This window comes from Siphateles boraxobius, unplaced genomic scaffold, assembly GCF_051911475.1.
Source record: "Siphateles boraxobius isolate OS27281-9 unplaced genomic scaffold, OSU_SipBor_1 13, whole genome shotgun sequence".
Taxonomy (NCBI): Eukaryota; Metazoa; Chordata; class Actinopteri; order Cypriniformes; family Leuciscidae; genus Siphateles; species Siphateles boraxobius.
The window spans coordinates 1,777,501-1,798,558 of NW_027508733.1; the positions used below are offsets into that span (position 1 = coordinate 1,777,501).

The following is a 21,058-nucleotide window of genomic DNA, read 5'->3' on the forward strand; positions in this document are numbered from 1 at the left end:
ATATACATATATGATATAAAATTATTTTTATGCTTTGTTACGGAACGATAACCATAACGATAAATGTCTAAAAATCATTCTAAATATACACAAATAGCAGAGTCCACAACAATAACGGCACAGAGAAACAACATCAATTGAAATCACTTTCAGAACGATTTTTTTCCAGCTGACGAACAATAAAAACATTGACAGCCAATCAGAATCAATCCTGCTTTATGCACTCAAGCATTTAAAGCGACAGACGACAAAACTCCAGCGTGAGCTCAGAATAACCAGAACAATATCGTATAATGGTGTGAATGCTAATATATTTATCGTTCTTTGTGTGAATGAGCCTAAAAAAGCTTGACTAAAAGCCACAAAAGCCTTGATTTTACAGGATGAGATGCAGTTAAATCATGTGTGTGTGTGTTCTCACCTGCAGTGGACAGAAATAGGCCCGTCCTGGCCAAACTGCTCCTTAGTTTTATGCACCTGGCCAATAAAGTCAATGAATCCCTCTCCTGATTTGGGAACGCCTTGCTCCGGCCAATCAGTGAACTGGAACTGGCGTACGGTCCTGGACTGGCCGTCCTGTGAGCGAGAGAACAAGCAAACACAGATACGCAAACGTCAAGACGAGTCCCATCTGTTTATTTAACTCAAGCGCAATCCCGCCGGACGCTGACAGGCACAACAGATACGGGAGAATCTACAGCAAACATCTCCTCTGCGATCTGAGCCGACTCCACACCCTTCCGCCTCTTTTTGTTGTTTTTTTCTCTCCTCTTTGGCTGGAATAACTCTGGGTTAAGGGAAATCGATGGAGCGTCTGCCGTGACGAGCGTCGTCTTGTGGAGACGCTGCTAAATGGAGTGATCCGGGCGGGTGATCGATGGCGCGACTCGAGGTTTGGAGAAACCCTGCGGCTCCGGCACTGACGGATGAGAGCGGAGCAAAGACACTCGGCGACGGATGAGGCCTGTTTCCCGGGACAGCAAGCAATCGAAGGGAAGCTCAGGCAGAACGAGGCACAATTAAATGGTACAGAAGGGGCTGGAAATATTCACTCATCCCTGCAGCGAAGAAGCTGACGGATCAAACCGGCCGAGTCCGAACTTAATCACAGGCTTTCTGGATCACACGTGCATTACTTGTCCATTTCCAATACATTTCTATTTCCTAGGCTGGGCGTTTTTAATTTTTTTTATTTTCCTTGTGTTCAAACTACAGGTTTCGATTAATCCAATGAATTTTCCTTTTGTTCATTAAAACACCCGCCAATTATCAAATGAGTAAACCAATAAAACATGCACCAATTATTTTTAACTCTACTCTACAAAATCATTGTTATTCTAATTGATGTCTATGCTTGCGTCCAGAACAAACGCATAAACATCAATATACAGTCAAACCAAAAATTATTCAGACACCAGATACTATAGTTCATTTATGTAAGTGAGGAGAGCAAAATAAAGTAAACTGTGACATATTATACCCAAATATTCTTCTTACAGCGACTACCAGCAACATTTACACAAATGTGGGAGCAAAAATGATTGGGACACTTTGAGCTGAACATGTTTTACTGAACATTTTTTCTTTATTTGCTAATGCACCTTTTTACAGCACAGATTGAACAACATGAAGCATTGCTTGGTAATAGTTTGAGCTAAACTGGTATTATCTAATTGTGTAGTTAAATTTAACAGCTGACAGATATTCAACATAATTCATGTGTGAGAGTCTAACAGAAGGACGGACAAAACTAGTCAAATATCAACTGATTCTAGTCATATTTTATTACCATTTTCTAAACTATAGCGAATGAACTGTGATAATGTGAGAAATGTTAAAGGTGTCTGAATATATTTAGGTTTGACTGTATATGCTGAATATCTAGCCAGGCCTGATTGAGTCATTCCTCTTTCTCTTCTGATCAACTGAAACGAGCAGTTTGTTTTTGCTGCAAAACATGAAGGGTGAAAGAAAACGCGCGCACACAACCTACAGGCCGAGCGGTGTGTGTCCAATCGTGTGATTAAATACGTGCATCCTCCCATCATGCCTCAGCGCAGGCCCCGCCTCCACCAGTCGGCTCTGATTAAAGTTCTCATTGATCCGGCGGGCTCGCTCTGTAGGCTGATTACTGGAGAGTCTGTCTGGATGATTCAATCACAATTAAAGTGCTCGGCTGGAGTGAGCGACGCTCTGGATGCTCATTTCGTCTCGGGCGCGCGTTTGCGCGTTCGGTTTTAGCGGTTTAATGGAAAGACTCGACTGATGAGGGCTCTAGTCGTTCGGTGAGAGGTTCTGATAACGGTCAGCTGATGGGATATTTATTCCTACGTCTGAGACTCATGGAAAGCACAATTATAATATGGCTATTGATATTTTGACTCAGCGTAGATAAAGAAGAAAATTTCACCGTGTCGTTTTCTCCTATAATACTTCATTATCTGCATAATTGGCAAAAATCTGCAATTTATATATATGAATCAATACAAATGCAACAATTATTTTGAACTATACATAAAATACTATGGATTTACCACGTTTTTACCACGATTTACCATGTTTTTTTTACACATACATCCCACGTTCTTTGTAAGTGCCTATTACATAAATACCATGGTATACTAATATGATAATCATTCCGTACCATGGTATATTTGAACATACCATAATATTCCCATGTCTTGCGCAAAAGATTCAAAGGAAACACTATGATATTCTTTGTTGTGCCTTGGATGGTACCATGGTGCATGAATTTAGTAATATTTAGTACGACAATGTCAATGTGCCATGTTATTTAGATTATTTCAAACATGGTACCATGGTAATACTGTGTTTTTTTTGGACATGTACCATGTTAATACCATGATGTTCTTGAAAATATACCTTCTTAACAAAATACTACATGAGTACCATGGTAGAGTGATGGGATCAGATGGTAATACTATGGTACTTTGACATATACCATGGTACTGAAATGCATATAAATGTCCAAAATACCATGGTATTCACTGAAAAATGTGTTGTAGGATCTACTTCGAAGCAATTTTCACTGAGAAATTGAAAGTCAATTTCACAAATAAACATTACATTTTGAATTAGACAGACTGAAACTTATTGGAAATATTTATTTCCAAAATTGAAAAATCATAGTTTACCATGTAAATACCTTTCGTAAGGTGTATGAACAAGGTAATCATTCAGCACAAGACGTTTAAGTGTTATTTTTCAGGACTCACCCGGGCATCCGTCACTTTAAACTCTCTGAGGATGTATTGTGGCATGTTGTACTCCGCCATGGGATCCACCACAAAGTACTGATATCTAGCCGAGCGCTCCGCCGGCCAGTACTGGTGACACTTTTCCTGCGAAAACACGTCAAAGCACAATTAAATGACATCATCCGGAAGCCGAAAGCCCCTGGTCTTGAAGAGCAAAACTCACTCGGCCCATCTCCCTCAGTTTGGTCAGCATCACCACAATGGTGGAGTTGTTCTCCCACAACATCCTCCAGAAGTCCTCAGTGGTCTCCGCTAATGGGCCCTGTGTGGCTATATACGCCTTCTGTTGTCTACAGGAAAGATAAAGTTAATTAAAAGCAGCAGAATTGGCAAAACAAACGACTTCTGGTTGCTTCACTGTTGGCGTACCTGTATCCGTCGATAAAGCTGGAGTTGATATAGTCGGAGCCTTCCAGCCCTCTGATTGGCTGCAGGCACACTCGAGTTGTCTCGTACGGCATGATGTTGACCAGGCGGTTTTTAAATTTGTTGCATGGCAGATTGGCACTTATGAATCTGGAAGTGTGGGCTTTGGAGTTCGCTAAACGCTGTGGGAAGAGAAAGACACAAACATGATAATTAATTTGAGCCAATTTCCAATACGGATATTTAAAGGATTAATTCTCCTCAAAATGAAAATTTCCTAATAATTTACTCACCCCAATGCCATCCAAGATATCCATGTATTTCTTTCCTCAGTGGAAGAGAAAATAAGTTTCTTGAGGAAACCATTTCTGGATTTTTCTTCGAATAATGGACTTCAATGGCAACCAACATTTTGAAGTCCAAATCAATGCAGTTTCAAAGGTCTTTCAACGGACTGTGCACGATCGCAGCTGAGGAGGATGGTCTTATCGAGCGAAACGATAGGTCATTTAAAAAAAAAAATCTATATATACTTTTTAACTACAATTGTTCGGATTGAGATGATCTGCAACGAGCCGGGAACTACGTCATCACGTTGAAAGGTCACGCTCGAAAAAAAACGTTTAGGTTTTAAAAGCCAACCCAGGATACTCACACGTAAGGACCATTTTAAACAATAATATGACACAAAGACATAAATATGTCATTCAACATAGAATACAATTTGGACTATCCTCCTTCGCACGGTCGCTTTGTAAACAGTAGGGCGGTACTTCCGCCGGTGCCCGTGACATCGAGCGTGACCTTTCAACGTGATGACGTAGTTCCCGGCGCGTGGCAGATCAGCTCAATCCGAACAATTGTAGTTAAAAAGTATATATATATATATATATATATATTTTTTTTTTTTTCATTTTGAAAAAAAAAATCGTTTCGCGACACAAGACCCTCCTCCTCAGCTGGGATCGTGCACAGTCCGCTGAAGCACTTCGAAAGACCTTTGAAACTGCATTGATTTGGACTTCAAAACGTTGGTTGCCATTGAAGTCCATTATTCGAAGAAAAATCCAGAAATGTTTTCCTCAAAAAACTTAATTTCTCTTCCACTGAGGAAAGAAAGACATGGATATCTTGGATGGCATTGGGGTGAGTAAATTATTAGGAAATTTTCATTTTGAGGTGAACTAATCCTTTAAACTTGAAGGGCACGACTAGCTGCATGGGAATCTCACACACTCATTTAACCATTCTGACTTTTTATTTTTGGTTTAATTGCTCTATTTTTTCCCACTACACCTATTTGTCTCAGACTGTCTATAACTGGGCAAGACTGGATGACTCAGTTTACTTGTGGTTGCAGGAACAAAAAATTGGTGACAATCGGCGAAATGGGTCACTGTCACTTTTAGGACGCCGCTTCAACATTGTGACAGGACACCACCATTTTGTACGCACACATACACCTCGTACTCTCATGTCATGATCCAAATTAGAGCTTGTAACCATCAATTAGCATCAACCAAGCCACAGTACCCGCAATTCTTCTCTGTTTCTAGGTCAGTTGTCTGGAAGGATTGTCTCCTTTTAACCGGACGAGCCTGGCATATCCAGAAACTGTGCCTGGCTCTCGCTCGCTCTCTCTCTCCTATGTTCTGCCAGGTAATGCCTTTGCCCCGATATAAATCCATTCAGCTCATGCTCCAGGCCTAGTCTTTCTCTCTTTCTTTCAGAAGCGGCCACTGGCTGTTTGTCTTTCCTTTGAGTCTTTGAGTAGCTTTCAAAGAGGGACCTGGAAGGGCATGAGGCATTCCGGTGGGAAGCAGCAGCCATGAACCGGGCTCTTGAAATAATAAGCACGCACACACACTTTAGCTGGCTGGTTTAGCGGTCCGCGTCGAGTTTAAAAGTGGTTTGTGATATGGTTAGCCCAATTACTCAGGCACCTCATTAACACTTACATAAAATAATCTCTCATACTGCCGTTGGGAAATATTCTATCCCTGTTGAATCCACTTCTTTCACGTAAATATGATAATAAACATCTTTTCAATTATGTCATATATCAGATTATACAACAGAACCTACAAATGGTCAAATTTACCTTTTCTCAGTCTGTTTGTCAGCTAGCTTAGCTATAACTACTTACCTTATTAGTGCATACTGCTCTTTTACCTGCCAGACTAGCAAACCACTAACTGGTCAGTGTGCCATCTTATCATACCTCTAGCCGATTAGCCTGATAGCTTAGTATGCCACTATTTATGGCTAGAAATGCATACCACTACCCAATCATCTTGCCACTTTGATGTTCACAAGGATTTATGTGAGGGACTGATTCTAACCAATTGGTAAACCAATTCAGATCTTCCACTAAGCAGTTTGACGATCCCTTTAAAAAGAACCGACTCATTCATTCACAAATTGGACATCGCTAATTGAGATTTAGCTGACAGAAAACAGAAGTCTATGCTACTGAAAAGTTATACAATTTTCGAAAATGGCAATGGTACAACCTTGATACTGAGACCTGTTGCTCAACTGATTGCTTTGCAACCTCGTTACCGCTAGTGCCCGATACTGCTCCCTGATCTGGTGAGCATTACTTTGTTCCAGGCTAAAGAAAGAGACACAGAATGAGTGACAAAACCTGAAAGAAGTAAAAGATTTGCAAGGTCTTAGAGGCCAGAAACCCGCAGGAGTGTTTAAGTTGCCAAATGGAACCCACAATCCCTGTCTGCTAATTAGCGAACACATCGCTTCTCCTTCATCGGGTGTTAATTACCCTTCCCAGAATCCCTCTCTGGTTGTCTTCAACTCAGCGACAACTTTCAGTCGTCTTTGTCACAACTAGAGCTTGATTTTCACATCTGCATCCTCGGTAACAAAAACATGCCCCCAAGAGAGGCAGAGTGTTATTAACTGTCCTATGTGGCACATTCGATTATCTTGCACCCTCCAGATCAACACCTTCCCAGAGCATCTCGTCTCTGATGAGTTGCAATTAGAGGTGAGGACTACTTTTGCTTGGCTAGTTGCACACAATAATACTCTATCTTTGGTGTTCCCTAATTGCAATGTCTTCTGGTTACCTTAAATTCCAGTTCCATGCCGCTGACGTGCTCTCCGGCCTCCACCTGCGCCAGCTTTTGGATATAGGAGAAGAGGCTTCGTGCCGCCACCTCCGTGTTCCCACAGGCGACAGCCTCCAGAAGGGCATCGTGGATGAAGCTGTACTGGTCTTCCGTCTGCACCATGTAGTTCCTCTGGGAGCGCATGAGCGTCACATGACCATAGATGTCTACCGTCTTCTCGTGCTTGATGCGTTCTAGCATAGCGTCGATCACGATGAAGCAGCCTGTGCGGCCCACACCAGCACTAAAAACACATGTTGTATAAATCAGGGATGAAAGAAAGTTGCAGGCAAGTTTGGTTCCCTTCTGAATGGGGAACTCGCACTGTGTCCCCTAGAGGACACTATGGGGAATGCCTATAGTGTCTTCTAGGGCACCGGTTCCCAACAGGGGGTCTCGGGCCACAAAGGGGCGTCAGCGAGCTCTTCGGGGGGTCACGTCATATTTTGAAAAGTGAGCATTAAAGCAGCAGTCCGTAACTTTTTTTGTGTTCAAAATTAACTAAATTTATATAATGAGGGAGTACATCATGAATCCATTTTCCAAACCGTGTTTTTGTCTTATCCTGAGTCACTATGGTACATCTATAATAAGTGTTTATATTGGGACTATTTTACACTGGTTCGGGTCGCAACGCTGGTGTAACCCAGTGCCTGTGTGACTCGTCATAGACATTAACAGAGAGAAGTAGCTCTGGCTACAATGTTCTTCCGCAAGATGCATTATTCTGTTAATAAACGCATGTTTATTAATCGCTAGAGCGCCAAACGATCATATTACATTAGCTAATTTTATTCACGATCCCCTGGCTGACCAAAGAAATTAAGTCCCAGACACCAGTCATTTTGTTATAGTCTATATTAATAATTTTTTCCCTACACACCAGTGTGAATATTGATATTTTTGTTATTGCATTTCAAATAGGGCCAAATAATAGGCTACTCCTAGACTTACGTTTTTAAATTACAAACGGCCTACTGATGTTTTTATAGTATTTTCAATATTATATGCTATTATTTGTGCATAAAAATATCTGGTTATAGTAATAAACATACTGTTTGTTTAAAAACAAAACATTTTGTCATCCTTGCTGCAAGCTTACAAGAGCGACAATATCATTAAATGTGAAGCGGGCCCTAAAATATTTTCTTGGGAAAAAGGGGGTCACAGACAAAAAAAGGTTGGGAACCACTGCTCTAGGGGACACAGTGTCTCGTTCCCCTTCTCAGGGAACCATGGTTACATTCGTTACCGGAGATGTTTTTTTTTTTCCTTTGGACCACAGGAGACATTAAACTTGGCTCCAACAGTATGAACAACTAGACTTGCTCTAGACCCAAAGTTTCCGGATTCAGGAGCCTTGAGAAGTAGGAACAGAATTCAGACCTGCAGTGGGCAATGATGGGACCGGCGTCCGGTGGATTGCAGGTTTTCACCCTCCTGAGGAAGGCCAGGAACGGAGTGGGGTACTCGGGAACGCCGTGGTCCGGCCAGGCGGTGAACTGGAACTGTCGAACCTCTCGCTTTTCACTAGAACCATTCTGAAACGAGAGCAATTGCCTTTATTCTAAGTCCTATGGGTTATATTGTGATACATCTAGTCCTGCATGATTAATGCATGATTTAATAGTGTTAGCATAGTCAAGCACCTTACAAGTCATGCTAGGTTGATGTGAGACGGTGGTACATGTAATCATGTGTTCTAGCTTCAACTTGTGTCACCAAAATGTCTTCTACATTGTATTTCGACACTGGCAAGAGAGCCAGGAACATGTCTGCCGCATAGGACATTTCGGCAAGAAGCGTGAGAGACATCAATGTCCTGCTGGTTCCACTGCTAGCATTTATTTCTCATCCTGGACGTCTTTAAAGGGAGGTTTTGCATTTCAATGTCACTGCTGTTTCAACAGAGGCTCCCTTTGAATAAATGAATAAATAAACGATGTAATTAAGAGCAAACTGGCCCAGTTTTGCCGGATACTTTTTTTCTCTGGCTGTCTTCTGCGGGCTGTGTTTCTCTGCAGTGGATGGGCTTGTGCAGGATTGTTTTTAAGAATTCATGACTCTGGTTTGACTGTGTGTGCGACTGCAGGATATGCACACACATAAATACACCTCAGTGTTCCAGCGAGTGTGTGTGAGTGTGTGTGTGTGTAAGGGTTGTAAGCAAACTCTGACTATTCAGCCGTGCAATGCAATACAACAAACTGTCGTGCAATAAAAACTCACCTCATCTGTATTCGAAGATGTCCCTTTAGTACAGACACTGCTATACGACTAAATAAGCCATTATGTTTATTCTAAACTGTCCAAAAAGACAATTTAATTGCTTATGCATAGCTCAGGAGATCTCTTGAGATCTCTTCTGAAACTAGTGGATTACTGGGGTTTTTCTTTCTGGGACAAATCAGAGAATATCCAATTACTGTCCGTGCTGTCTAGTAGAATCAATTGAGATATGGAAGAGATCTCATTTCTCTTTCCTGTGGGTTTAAAACGAAAGCTTAATCCCGTAAGCATGAGCACACTCTTCATGCTCAGTACGACAGTCTCTCTTTAATCAATGCTTCGGCTCGTGTCTTATGGGCGCCCTTCACTACAGTAAAAGCTCAATCCATTTTAATTCACGTTACAGTCTGACCGTGCAACTCCCTGACCCCTCTCTATTCCTCTTCCTCCCTTCCAACCACTTCATGTTTACTTGACCGCTGCGCCGTCTGGGATGCCAATTTTGCATGGAGTCGTTTTGCTTTGGCCACTTAGCTAAGTGCCTCTCTTTGGCAGGCGTAACATTAAAAGATGATGGATGTGGAACGAGCAGATTATAAAAACATGCGCGTATGTTGGTGCACGCAGTGGAGATGAGAACCCGGTGAGGGTTTCGGAACAAATGTCTCTTTCGCCTCAACCGTTTGCAATCATCCCGGTTTCTTACGTCTGTCGGGGCCCGAAAGCGAAACAGTGTAATGTGTCTGCTACAAGGTCCAGAGGGAAATAACGGGTCCATGCACAACGTAAAAAACTCTTTAAAACAGCTAAAGCAAAGTGTTCCTGGAGCAGGGAGCGCACTTATCTCAGAAACGCCTTTTGTGTAGACCAGGGGTGTCCAATCGTGCTCCTGAAGGGCCACGGTCCTGTGCAGTTTAGCTCAAATATCTCTTTTCCACCAATGCTAACCAGGTGCTGGTTCTGGGCTGGTGCTTATGTCAGTTTGATGCTGGTTCTATTCACCAATTATCTAAGAACCAGCTCGATTTTCCACAGACTGTAGAGCTAGAGTAGGGCTATACTTCCGTTGTCCTAGCAACTTGCATGACAACCATAACAGCAATGGAGAACTACATATCAAGTTATGAAATGTACGTTGTGTGTTTAACATAGGATGACCAGACGTCCCGGTTTGACCGGGACACACCCGATTTTGAGTTGTGTGTCCAGAGAAAAAACTGTCGTGTCAGGACGCTAAAATGTCTCGGTTTACACCAACCACTATGAAATTGTCCCGGTTGTCAGCGAATACATAGCCGGCGTGGTCTAATTATAGCCCAATCACTAACTAAACCCGTGTAGAAAAACTAATAAAGCGTCCAGCGTCCAGTTCGTTTCCTCCACAGACCACTGTTGTTTTTGTTTTCCGTCCATGCCCAAAGCTAATGCTAACAGCTGACCGGTGTTTAAAAAATGGCGTCCCGAAGTATTTGTTTTCGAACGTTGCGATAACCCCTGCCCCCAGCACCTGACGTAACTGGTTCTGATCTCTAGACCAGCGCAAAGTTGGTGCTGAGCTGGAACCGGTTTTCTTGGCCCAGAGCCAGGTTTATTTGTGTGGAAAAGCAAAGAACTGATTTGAAACTAGGCTCTGGCTCGGAACCAGCACCAGCACTGCCTTGGTGGAAAAGGGGTAAAAGACCTGGAACTTTCAAACAATCCTGAAGAACTTGATTAGTTTAATTAGGGTTGTAGCTAAACTCTGTAGGACACTGGCCCTCCAGGATAAGGATTAGGTACCCCTGCAGTAGACAGTGCTTGGCTGTTTTCTTTGATATGAGATCATGCTAGGTGGCACTATTACACAAGTGGACACAAAAAGTCTTACCTTGTGTAGGGAGAAGGTGCGCACGCAGAAGGTGGCGAGTTCGATGGTGTCCAAGAGCGTCACCTGAATCATACCGTAGGTCTCCGTCCCTCTACTCGGCCAGTACTGGTCACACTTTATCTGCAGAGGATGAGGGAATGTTAGCATATCTGAAGTCATTCAGGTTGGTTTATCTGTCTATATTGGATGTCGTTGACTCAGATTTACCTATACATTTCTATGCAAATTTCAGTGTGCTGAGGAATTACGGTGCTGTTGAACTAAACCTTACAGAGATCCTGCTCATCTTTTTTGCTCAAATAATCATAAGGGAGTCCAAATAAAGGACATTTTGATTCTTAAAGTCTCCATACAGATTCACAAGGGTTCAATCCTGCAATCACAAACCCTTCTCGTCTGCCCATGTCAGATCAATTACCTTGGCATAATGTTTTCCTTCCCCACTCTGACACCTGGCACACTGACAGACCCCTGGCCTGCCACAGCCCAAATAAAGATTCACTCAATACGGAGCATGGCAAGCAGTCGGGCCGCCCCTGTGCCCTGATGCGATGTGACAGCCCACTGCTTCAAAAATGTGCAGGTTTAATGCGTTCTTTGCGCTTATGCTGCAGATTGAATGGCTCACTATGATCGCATCTGACAGAGCTCTAATACACCATGTGGCGCCCGCTAAGATGGTGAGAGAGAGCAAGAGGGGTTGTCCTGAGATACTGAGTTAGCTGAGCCTGACAGTCTAGGGTGTGACGGAGTCGTCTTCAATGAACTTCTGGACGTTACGGCTGAGGAAGTCTTCAAGATGAGGGTTTCTAAACTTCCTCTCTCTCTCTGATAGAGCCGAGAGATGATTCCCAGGTTGTTATCGGAGAGCCTATGTCTTTATTTCCCTCTATTTTACTCCATCCTTTTTTGCTCATTCATTCAACCGGCAATGGCATTTCAACTGGAATAATGTCAATTTGTCCAGTATGAAGCTCAGTCTTTTTAACAAGGATAAAAGAGACAGCCTATTAGCTCTCTTCCACAATCTAGTGAGCTGCATAGCTAGACAGTATTTTAAGGAATCACCAGCACGCAATGTGTAAGCTTTGGCAAAACTATAATGCTGTATCCTTCGTGGAGAATGCACTGCAAATTTTTTGATTTGAATGTCAGGAGAATGATATTTAACAACTCTTCTGAAAATAATTTGTATTAAAGGGATAGTTCACCCAAAAATGTAAATTCTGTCAGTATTTACTCTCCCTCATGTTGTTCAACCCCGTAAGACCTTCGTTCATCTTCGGAACACAAATTAAGATATTTTTGATGAAATCTGAGAGCTGGATCACTCCTCCATAGGCTTCTAAGGGATTGATACTTGTTCCCCGAAAAGTTATTAAGACATTGTTAAAATAGTCCAAGTGACTACAGAGGCTCAATCTTAAGTTTATCAAGCGACGAGAATACTTTTTGTGCGCAAAAACCCCCAAAAATAACGACTTTACTTCAACTTTTCATTTCCTTCTCTGTGGGCCTCGAGTGAGTTCACTAGTGTAACAGCGTAAGCTTCTGTTGTTGTACATTACACGCATCATCACACATATGACCAGCATCGGCCAATAGTGAGCCTACGTGTGACGTACAACACAGAAGCTCTGCGCTGTTACACTAGTGAACTCACTCGAGGCCCACAGAGAAGGAAATGAATAGTTGAAATAAAGTCGTTATTTTTGTTTATTTTGCACACAAAAAGTTTTCTCGTCGCTTAATAAACTTAAGATTGAGCCACTGTAGTCACTGGGACTATTTTAACAATGTCTTTAATAACTTTTCGGGGAACAAGTGTCAATCCCTTAGAAGCCTATGGAGGAGTGATCCAGCTCTCAGATTTAATAAAAAATATCTTAATTTGTTTTCCGAAGATGAACGAAGGTCTTACGGGTTTGAACAACATGAGGGAGAGTAAATACTGACAGAATTTACATTTTTGGATGAACTATCCCTTTAAGCGACAAATGCTGTGTGTTTTTTGACTAGCCTCACCCGAGACTTTTCCTCCAGTCTGGTCATCATGACCACGGTGGCGGCTCGTTGCTCCCACACCATCCTCCAGAAGTCTCCGAAGGTCTCCGGCAGCGGCCCCTGCGTGGCTATGTATGCATTCTGCTTCCTGTAGCCGTCGATGTAGTTAGCGTTGATGTAGTCACTGCCTGTGATACCTTGAAACGAAGCATGAAGGTTGGTAACTGTGAAAGTTAGAGTCAGAATGATAGAGACGTTCACTTCAAAAGTGACGCATCATAAAGAAGCAGGATTTTAAATAAACGATTTTGATTGTTGTAACAAATATTAGAACGTAACAAATGACTGATCAGATGTATTTATTAAAGTGGCCCTGATTTCACAAGCCAAAACGATGTCTTTAGCTGTTTTGGCACAAGAACACTGGAATAACATTATGTGTTGACTTTAAAAGTGTGGTTTAATACCCGTTTCTTGACAGTTCCAAAATGGCTGACAATGTTGCTGTGTGAGTCTCCTAACTGGTGAAAAACTTGCTACTCCACTAACGTGATATACAGTCACAGTCTGGTTAGAGGCTATTGCAGAGCTTGTGACAGATATCCATCATAGAAAATAATCCCCATGAAAGAAAAGCCAATGAGCCCCTTCACTGCCATTTCTCACTTCCTTCCAGCTTTTTCAGCCTTGTCTAGCTCTCTGAGGACCGGCCAACAGCTTCCACTGCAGCTGATTTAGGGCCAGATGCTATACGATGGAATTAGGCTGGACTAGGACTAAATCAGCGAGCAGAACCCACGCCGGACCCCGTCTCGCACTCTTTCTGCCATCGCTCTAGGCGGCCCGCAGTAAATCTCCCATAAAGCAGCCAAACATCCTCCCGTCTAAGCTCAGGATCCGTGAGGCAGCGGGAATAAAGGTAAAGCCCTTGTGTGCGACTGCTAGAGGTAACAATCTTATGGTCTAGGTCTCTCAAAACCACATACATGTGACCTTGGTCCTCAAAATTTGGAAGTTTTGCGTCTGGATCTCTACCTTACAGGTCCAGTCTTTGTCTGGGTACCAACATGCAGTTCTCATAATCATCATAATAATATAGGTGATTTAACAAGCAAATGTAAATATATATATATATGATTTGATGTCATTTATGTATGTGTCACAAGCGGTGGGCGATGAATTATGCAACTAACTCAATAATTAAAGGATTAGTTCACCTCAAAATGAAAATTTCATAATCATTTACTCACCCCAATGCCATCCAAGATATCCATGTCTTTCTTTCCTCAGTGGAAGAGAAATTTTTTTTGAGTAAAACTTTTCTGGATTTTTCTTCAAATAATGCACTTCAATGGCAACCAAGTTTTGAAGTCCAAATCAATGCAGTTTCAAAGGTCTTTGAAGTGCTTCAACAGACTGTGCACGATCCCACCTGAGGATTCTTCTGAGGGTCTTATCTCGCGAAACGATAGGTCATTTAAGAAAATATATATATACTTTTTTAACTACAATGGTTCGGATTGAGCTGATCTGCAACGCGCCGGGAACTACGTCATCACGTTGAAAGGTCACGCTCGATGTCACCGGCGAAAGTGCCGCCCCACTGGATTTAAACACCCAGGATACACACACGTAAGGACCATTTTAAACAATAATATGACACAAAGACATAAATATGTCATTCAACATACAACACAATTTGAACTATCCTCCTTCGCACGGTCTAGTGGGGCGGTACTTCCGCCGGCGCCAGCGATAACAAGCCTGACCTTTCAACGTGATGACGTAGTTCCAGACGCGTTGCAGATCAGCTCAATCCGAACAGTTATAGTTAAAAAGTATATATATATTTTTTAAATGACCTATCGTTTCGCGAGATAAGACCCTCCTCCTCAGCTGCGATCGTGCACAGACTGCTGAAGCACTCGAAGACCTTTGAAACTGCATTGATTTGGACTTCAAAAAGTTGGTTGCCATTGAAGTCCATTATTTGAAGAAAAATCCAGAAATGTTTTGCTCAAAAAAATTAATTTCTCTTCCACTGAGGAAAGAAAGACATGGATATCTTGGATGGCATTGGGGTTGAGTAAATTATTAGCAAATTTTCATTTTGAGGTGAACTAATCCTTTAAGGTTTGGGGTTTGTTCAAATCCTTCAGTAGGAGCTAATGCCATCAATTCTCTGAAACAAGTCACTTGTAATTACACTCGGGGTCCGCACTCGCTTCAGACCTCTGGCAAATAACCTACAAGAGGCATATTTAATTGTACAGTTTATCCAACACAAAAGCTTCAATCATAAACACAGGCCCATGGTGCTAAATTGTTGTTTTCGTGCTTTAACAACGAACAATGAAACACTTGGCTGTGCTCATTTTCTAGCCCCCGCTACGTTGGAGAAAAAGACAAAATTAGCAATCAGGGGGAAAAAAGAATGCCATTAAAAGCCTCTTCCCCGTCTCACAAAGCGATCGCGGGAGTGTTTCGCTTTAGTCATAGCTAAGTGAACAGAGCATGGCTGCTTGCACGAATTGTTCCACCGCTGTGTCTAATGGCGAAATCACTGCACTGTAAAATGGAAATTTCGAACTTGATTAATTTATGCATTTATGGGCGCTGTCTTTGTGATGATTCTGTTACGCTGCGTTATTGCTCATCTAAATTGGGTCGTGGTGAACTGTGGCAAAAATAAAGGTGACGCGACGACGAGGGAGGGAACCTGGGGGAAAAATATCCGGTAAACAACAAAAGAGAGCATTGAGCATTGACAGTCGCCTCTCGATGGATAAAATATGGGCATTTTACCAACATAACTGCAGAATCTCTCCTGATTTTCCACTGATGTCTTATATTTCATCCGAAATCTTGACAGCTTCTATACCTCAACTGAAGGCACTCTAGGATTTGGCTGTGCTCTACACCATTTGCTTGCTTGTGAATTATCAGACTCTTGTTTCTTTTGTGTGTGTGTGTGAGCAGACAATAAAATTGTGTGGGAAGAAGAGAAAGTAAATTGATTTATACGGATAAACACTATAAAAACGTATAATAAAGACATAAAAGTGGATGGCGATCCTCCCAAATGCACCAAATGCACATGCTAGATCTTTCTTCTGAAAGACTTTAGGATACATTTCTCTAAACTGCTTTTTTTCTGAAGCCAGACGGATATGTGGGGGCGACAACAAAGTTCAGTCATTCTGGAACCTTTAGGTGCAACGCATTGAGATGGATTTCTTTAAAAAAAATCTGTGTGTGTGTGTGCAGTTCTGCCCGACCTTCGATGGGTGCCAGGATTACGCGGGAGTGGTCGTAGGCGATGACGTTGGCGTATCGGTTCTTGGGTTTGTTGACCTCCAGGTTGGAATGCTCCCAGGTGAACTGCTGACCCGGATCGATGGACTGTGGAGAGAAAGTACGGAATGAAACCACCCTCAGGGCTTTTCCCAATCCCTCAGCATCACAGGCATGAATACTAATGTGAGAAGAGAGTGAGTCTGCATCCGCTAGAACATCAGAAGAAGGTGGAGAAACAGAGGAGAGTTCAACGCTCAGAAAGCGGGGTTGAGTGAGGCTACGGGTTCTGGGAGGGATGGGAAAGAAATGAGAATCCTTCACAAAGCAGATTTGATAAACATTCACAACAAGATAAAAGTCCCGCTCCTGCCGCAATCAGAGCGCACATTAAAGTGTAATTAAAAGCCGTCTGCTATCGTTTTAAAATATTCACGAGCATTCGGCCAGGTAGACCGTTACGTGGACAGTGAATAATAGCAAAGGGAACGCTGATAAAAGAGTCTGTTCCTTCCTGTGAGGGGGTGAATTATCTGGCACCAGCAAGATAAATGCCACCACATTCCCAATATGAGAATTTCTGAATAAATATTCTATTCCCCTGTCGGGGTAATTTAGTATTCCATTATGATTCCGAGCCTGTTCTCGGGCAATGGCTCCGTCCCAGCTCTTCTAGCTTGAGGGATGTTTTCATTTAGGCGACCATCTCTGCATGCGTAAACTGGGACTAAATAACCCACAATGAGGGGTTTGATGTAACTGTTTACCCTGCGATGATTACAGGCACAAATAACAGAGCACGGATCCTCCGCAGGTTGTCCGTGCTCTCGAACACGTCTCTCTTATCATTTGCCCTGAAAACCGCCTGTGGGTTTTAACGCATTGGTCTGGATTGGTTTGGTTCTACTCCAAGACAAATACCAGACTGTGCTGTAGTATAACGGATCACATATGAACGGAAGATTGATGTCATAATCTGGAGTTTGGTAATCCACAACATGCTTTTGCATAACACCCAGCCCACATACCAAAACTCTTTGCACCAAACATCTTTTTCTGCTCCACATCAGCATCCATCTCTAATGTTTATTTTTTCTTCTCTAGCCCCGTTTTTAAAAAACATCACTCTTTGATTTAACTAGCTATTATTAGCATACTAGTGCACGCTGAAGATCAAACACTACATTGATTCCATTTTTTTTCCTTCTAGAGCAGCAGTTCCCAAACTTAATCATCAGCTGACCTAAATTATGTACTTGAAATGCAAGTTTAAAGGGTTTTTCAACCTCTCAAATGTAATGACTCTTGCAGTTCTATTGTAAACCTCTAGGTGTTGAGAAAAATCAAATTTCTTGCAACAATTTATAAAACTCTGAAGCTAATATCTGGTAGAAGAGTAACTTTGCTGGATTACGCCATTGTTTACTCACTTTTTGCAGGTAGCGAGGTCAGAAACTAAATATTCAACAATCTACTACTCAGGCTGCTTAAGAATGACTTGCCTTCAGTTGGCTAGCATATGCAGCGAATGCTAATCTATATGCTAAGCCAATGTCCCAAAAATGATAGCGGGTTGGCTCACCTCAAGCGTGCCCATGTTCCTGCTGAGATATCGGGTCTGGCTCACGCTGGGAGCCATTTAAGACGGCATTAAGCCCCGGGGGTGTTGATGGCAGTGCTACTGTAGCACGGTGTGATTTAAAATGGACGACGTCATTTGCTCTATGCAAATGAAGGCTGATTCAGCAATAGTAAGGTCAAATCAGCAGCCGCCACATGTACGAGCCCGGCACTCCAAACAGAGACATCCGTGCCACTGCAAAACCCCGGGGCACATGAGTAACCACCATGTGAACAGTAAAAAAATAAATCATCTCAATCTGAATTAGTTTATTAGGAAAACCCACAGGTGCACTGTCTAGAATAGCTTTGCCTTTTTCGTAACACAAAATAGCAGGGCCTAAAATTAACACTCACCAAGCACCAAATGCGAGTATGAATCGACGTTGGAGAGTATATGAAACGGTGTCACTCGTTGTTGCCCAGTAACGTTTTTATGAATTCTAACAATACATGAACGTGAACGCTCGGGACAGTTGATGGGCCAGTGCTGCATCGTCACAAAAGTTTAAGCCTTGATGATTTCCATATTCAAGAGCAAGAAGACATGAAAGGGAGCTAATTTTGTTACTCGCGCGCTGTGTGGATAGCGTGAATACTAAACTGAACTCTTTCACGTCTTCTTGCGCTTGAGTGGACAAATTCACACAAAATTATGTAAAAAATAGTGAGTATCTTAGTAAACAGTCGGTAATGTCACAAGTGTATGCAAACATTTGAAAAAGTAAACGCATGTGTGTCAGTATCAGTATATTAGATCCGTGCATTCACTCTTAAAGTGACAGCAGCCTAATAAGGATTCATTAATAAAGATGTTTAATTTATACAATGAAGACTATGTAGTGTTATTTTACATTTGCTTACTTAAATTTCTATACCTGAAAAAAAATCTACTTTTAGACCTACCTGAAAACCCTGAAAAGCACCTTCTACTTAATTTGTATCTTTGTTATATTGTATTTATTTGTGCTTCTGCCTGTAATTTGATTATTTGTTTTCATTTTATTACTGTCTTTAATAATGTTTTAAATTTATATCAGTTAGGCTAGTAGTTTTGCTGTGGTCTTGAAATTGGAAGAAAGACTTGTGAATTTTCACTGGTATCTAAAATCTTTATGTCATTACAGCCTGTTTTTGCAAAAACATTTTCATTTCCGGTAAAAAAAAAATGTAAGGTCGGTAAATTATCCTAAGTCACTGACTATTTGCTTGTGTGGCAAAAAGTTAGTTTTATACCCTGCAAAATAATATTTTTTGCAAAATATACAATACCTCGTACTCCTGGGAGAGCTTCAGGTTGTCGTTGGCCTTCAGTAGATCCGTGTGCTCGGCTAGCTCTGAGATGGGTATGGGAGGGTGGTTCATCATACCTGTGCACCAATCAGGAGAAGAAGACACAGAAAGACAAGGTCAGTAAGACCACCATGGCCAAGAAAGGCAGATAGAAGCAAAATCCCAAATGTTGGTGGAGAAAGCGGGTTCAGGGGTGGGGGAGACCCAAGCAGAAAAGATAATGAGGTGGGACTGGAGTGAGGAACAGTGGGTGATGTTAGGGACACAGTGTGACCAGGCCAGAGCTCTACATCATCAATCGTCCAATCAGGATCATCCTAATACCCCCCCCCCCAAAAAAATAACAACAACTGCCTTTATATACACAATATGAATGCTAGGACCTAAGGACTATTGCTAAGGTGCTACAAAACCCCAGACCAATTACAACGCTGATAGGGGTCAAATGGTTCCTAATAGCTTTGCAATATTTCCAAAGCAATGAAATGTCTTCTGTCTCAATCCACTATAGTTAAAAATGATGAGCAGAGGACAATCCATGCACTCAGACTAACCATACGTTTGTACTCAATGGGCTAATACAAAGAGAACGATGTGCTTGGTTACCTTCATTAAATTAAACAATTCTCAAACAGAGTCACAGACACAGCCCCAAAGATCTGCCTTTGGGAAATAAGTTAATGTCTGCAGAGCCAAACCATAATAGATTTAATCAAATGCGAAATCTGAAAACTTCTATTTCACCGATGCGAGACAAAAGGCTAAAACCACAATACAAGATTGTTGCTTGTCACCCTAAAGTATGTACATTGTTCACAGTGATGGTGATGGGATCTATGTTTCCTATTTAGTGTTAACCCTGCGTTACTCTAAAATAGGGGGGTCCACTACCTACCAATAGGGTTTAGATTGATTCCCAATTAAAGTCACCTGAAACAGCCAATTAAGGTCTTAAAGGATTAGTTCAGCTCAAAATGAAAATTTCCTAATAATTTACTCACCCCAATGCCATCCAAGATATCCATGTCTTTCTTTCCTCAGTGGAAGAGAAATTAAGTTTTTTGAGGAAAACATTTCTGGATTTTTTTTCGAATAATGGACTTCAATGACAACCAACATTTTGAAGTCCAAATCAATGCAGTTTCAAAGGTCTTTGAAGTGCTTCAACGGACTGTGCACGATCCCAGCTGAGGAGGAGGGTCTTATCTAGCGAACTTAATTTCTCTTCCACTGAGGAAAGAAAGACATGAATATCTTGGATGGCATTGGGGTGAGTAAATTATTAGGAAATTTTCATTTTGAGGTGAACTAATCTTTTAAGGATCACCAGAAACATCCAGGCAGGAAAGTGGCCATCCAGGAGCAAGATTGGACACCCCTTCCCTAACCATAACTCTAAACTTGTCAAGTAGGGAGTTCTGACAGTCTGATAATGTTTATTGTAGACTTGAACACAAAAGTACACAAGATTCCGTCTTGTATTTCACTAAACAGACACATTTGCATGTCATTTATGGTCCTGTACAAAAGAAATTCCAAAAACGAATATTTCTGGGGGGGAAATCTGGAAAGCTTCCACACTAAAATACGAGCAAGCGAGAGGTAGAAAAATATAATATTGCATTTCCCCAGAGGAAACGTCCTGCCTTAATATTTCCAGCAGCTTTCCTTTTGGCAGAAGCTTGCAATAATTTCCTTACATAACCCTTCGTTTGAGCAATGATGGGAAATAAAGCTCTTGAGGCGGAAGGCTGATGATGGGGGTAATCAGGGTAAGGTACGGGGTTTATTGGAGAGTTCTGGCCTGGGTTAAGATGACCTGATGGTAACGGTGAAAAGTGAGTGTCGTGTTCTCAGCTTCAGTTCAGTCAAAGCTGAGCAAGCGTGTCACAGAAGCAGCCACCCATGCTAACCCTGCAACAGCTCGCAAGACCTTTCCTCAAACAAGCACGTTTGCTCAGACCCCCCAAAAAACC

General features: G+C 42.0%; 1 protein-coding gene across 19 annotated transcripts in view; it reads right to left on the bottom strand.

Moving 5' to 3' along the window:
* Positions 1–21,058, bottom strand: part of ptprsa (protein tyrosine phosphatase receptor type Sa) — a 249,630-nt gene that overhangs the window by 9,822 nt on the left and 218,750 nt on the right. For 10 of the 19 annotated variants that reach the window (XM_077225937.1, XM_077225938.1, XM_077225932.1 and 7 more), the window contains 10 exons: positions 19,062–19,159; positions 16,154–16,277; positions 12,897–13,072; positions 10,872–10,991; positions 8,162–8,316; positions 6,734–7,019; positions 3,648–3,826; positions 3,442–3,568; positions 3,237–3,362; positions 422–576 (listed from right to left, as the gene is read on the bottom strand). In XM_077225937.1, coding sequence (XP_077082052.1) covers positions 422–576; positions 3,237–3,362; positions 3,442–3,568; positions 3,648–3,826; positions 6,734–7,019; positions 8,162–8,316; positions 10,872–10,991; positions 12,897–13,072; positions 16,154–16,277; positions 19,062–19,159 — 1,546 coding nt within the window. Of the gene's footprint in view, positions 1–421; positions 577–3,236; positions 3,363–3,441; positions 3,569–3,647; positions 3,827–6,733; positions 7,020–8,161; positions 8,317–10,871; positions 10,992–12,896; positions 13,100–16,153; positions 16,278–19,061; positions 19,160–21,058 lie in introns of all 19 variants that reach the window. The other 9 variants (XM_077225921.1, XM_077225936.1, XM_077225927.1 and 6 more) reach the window with 1 other exon arrangement.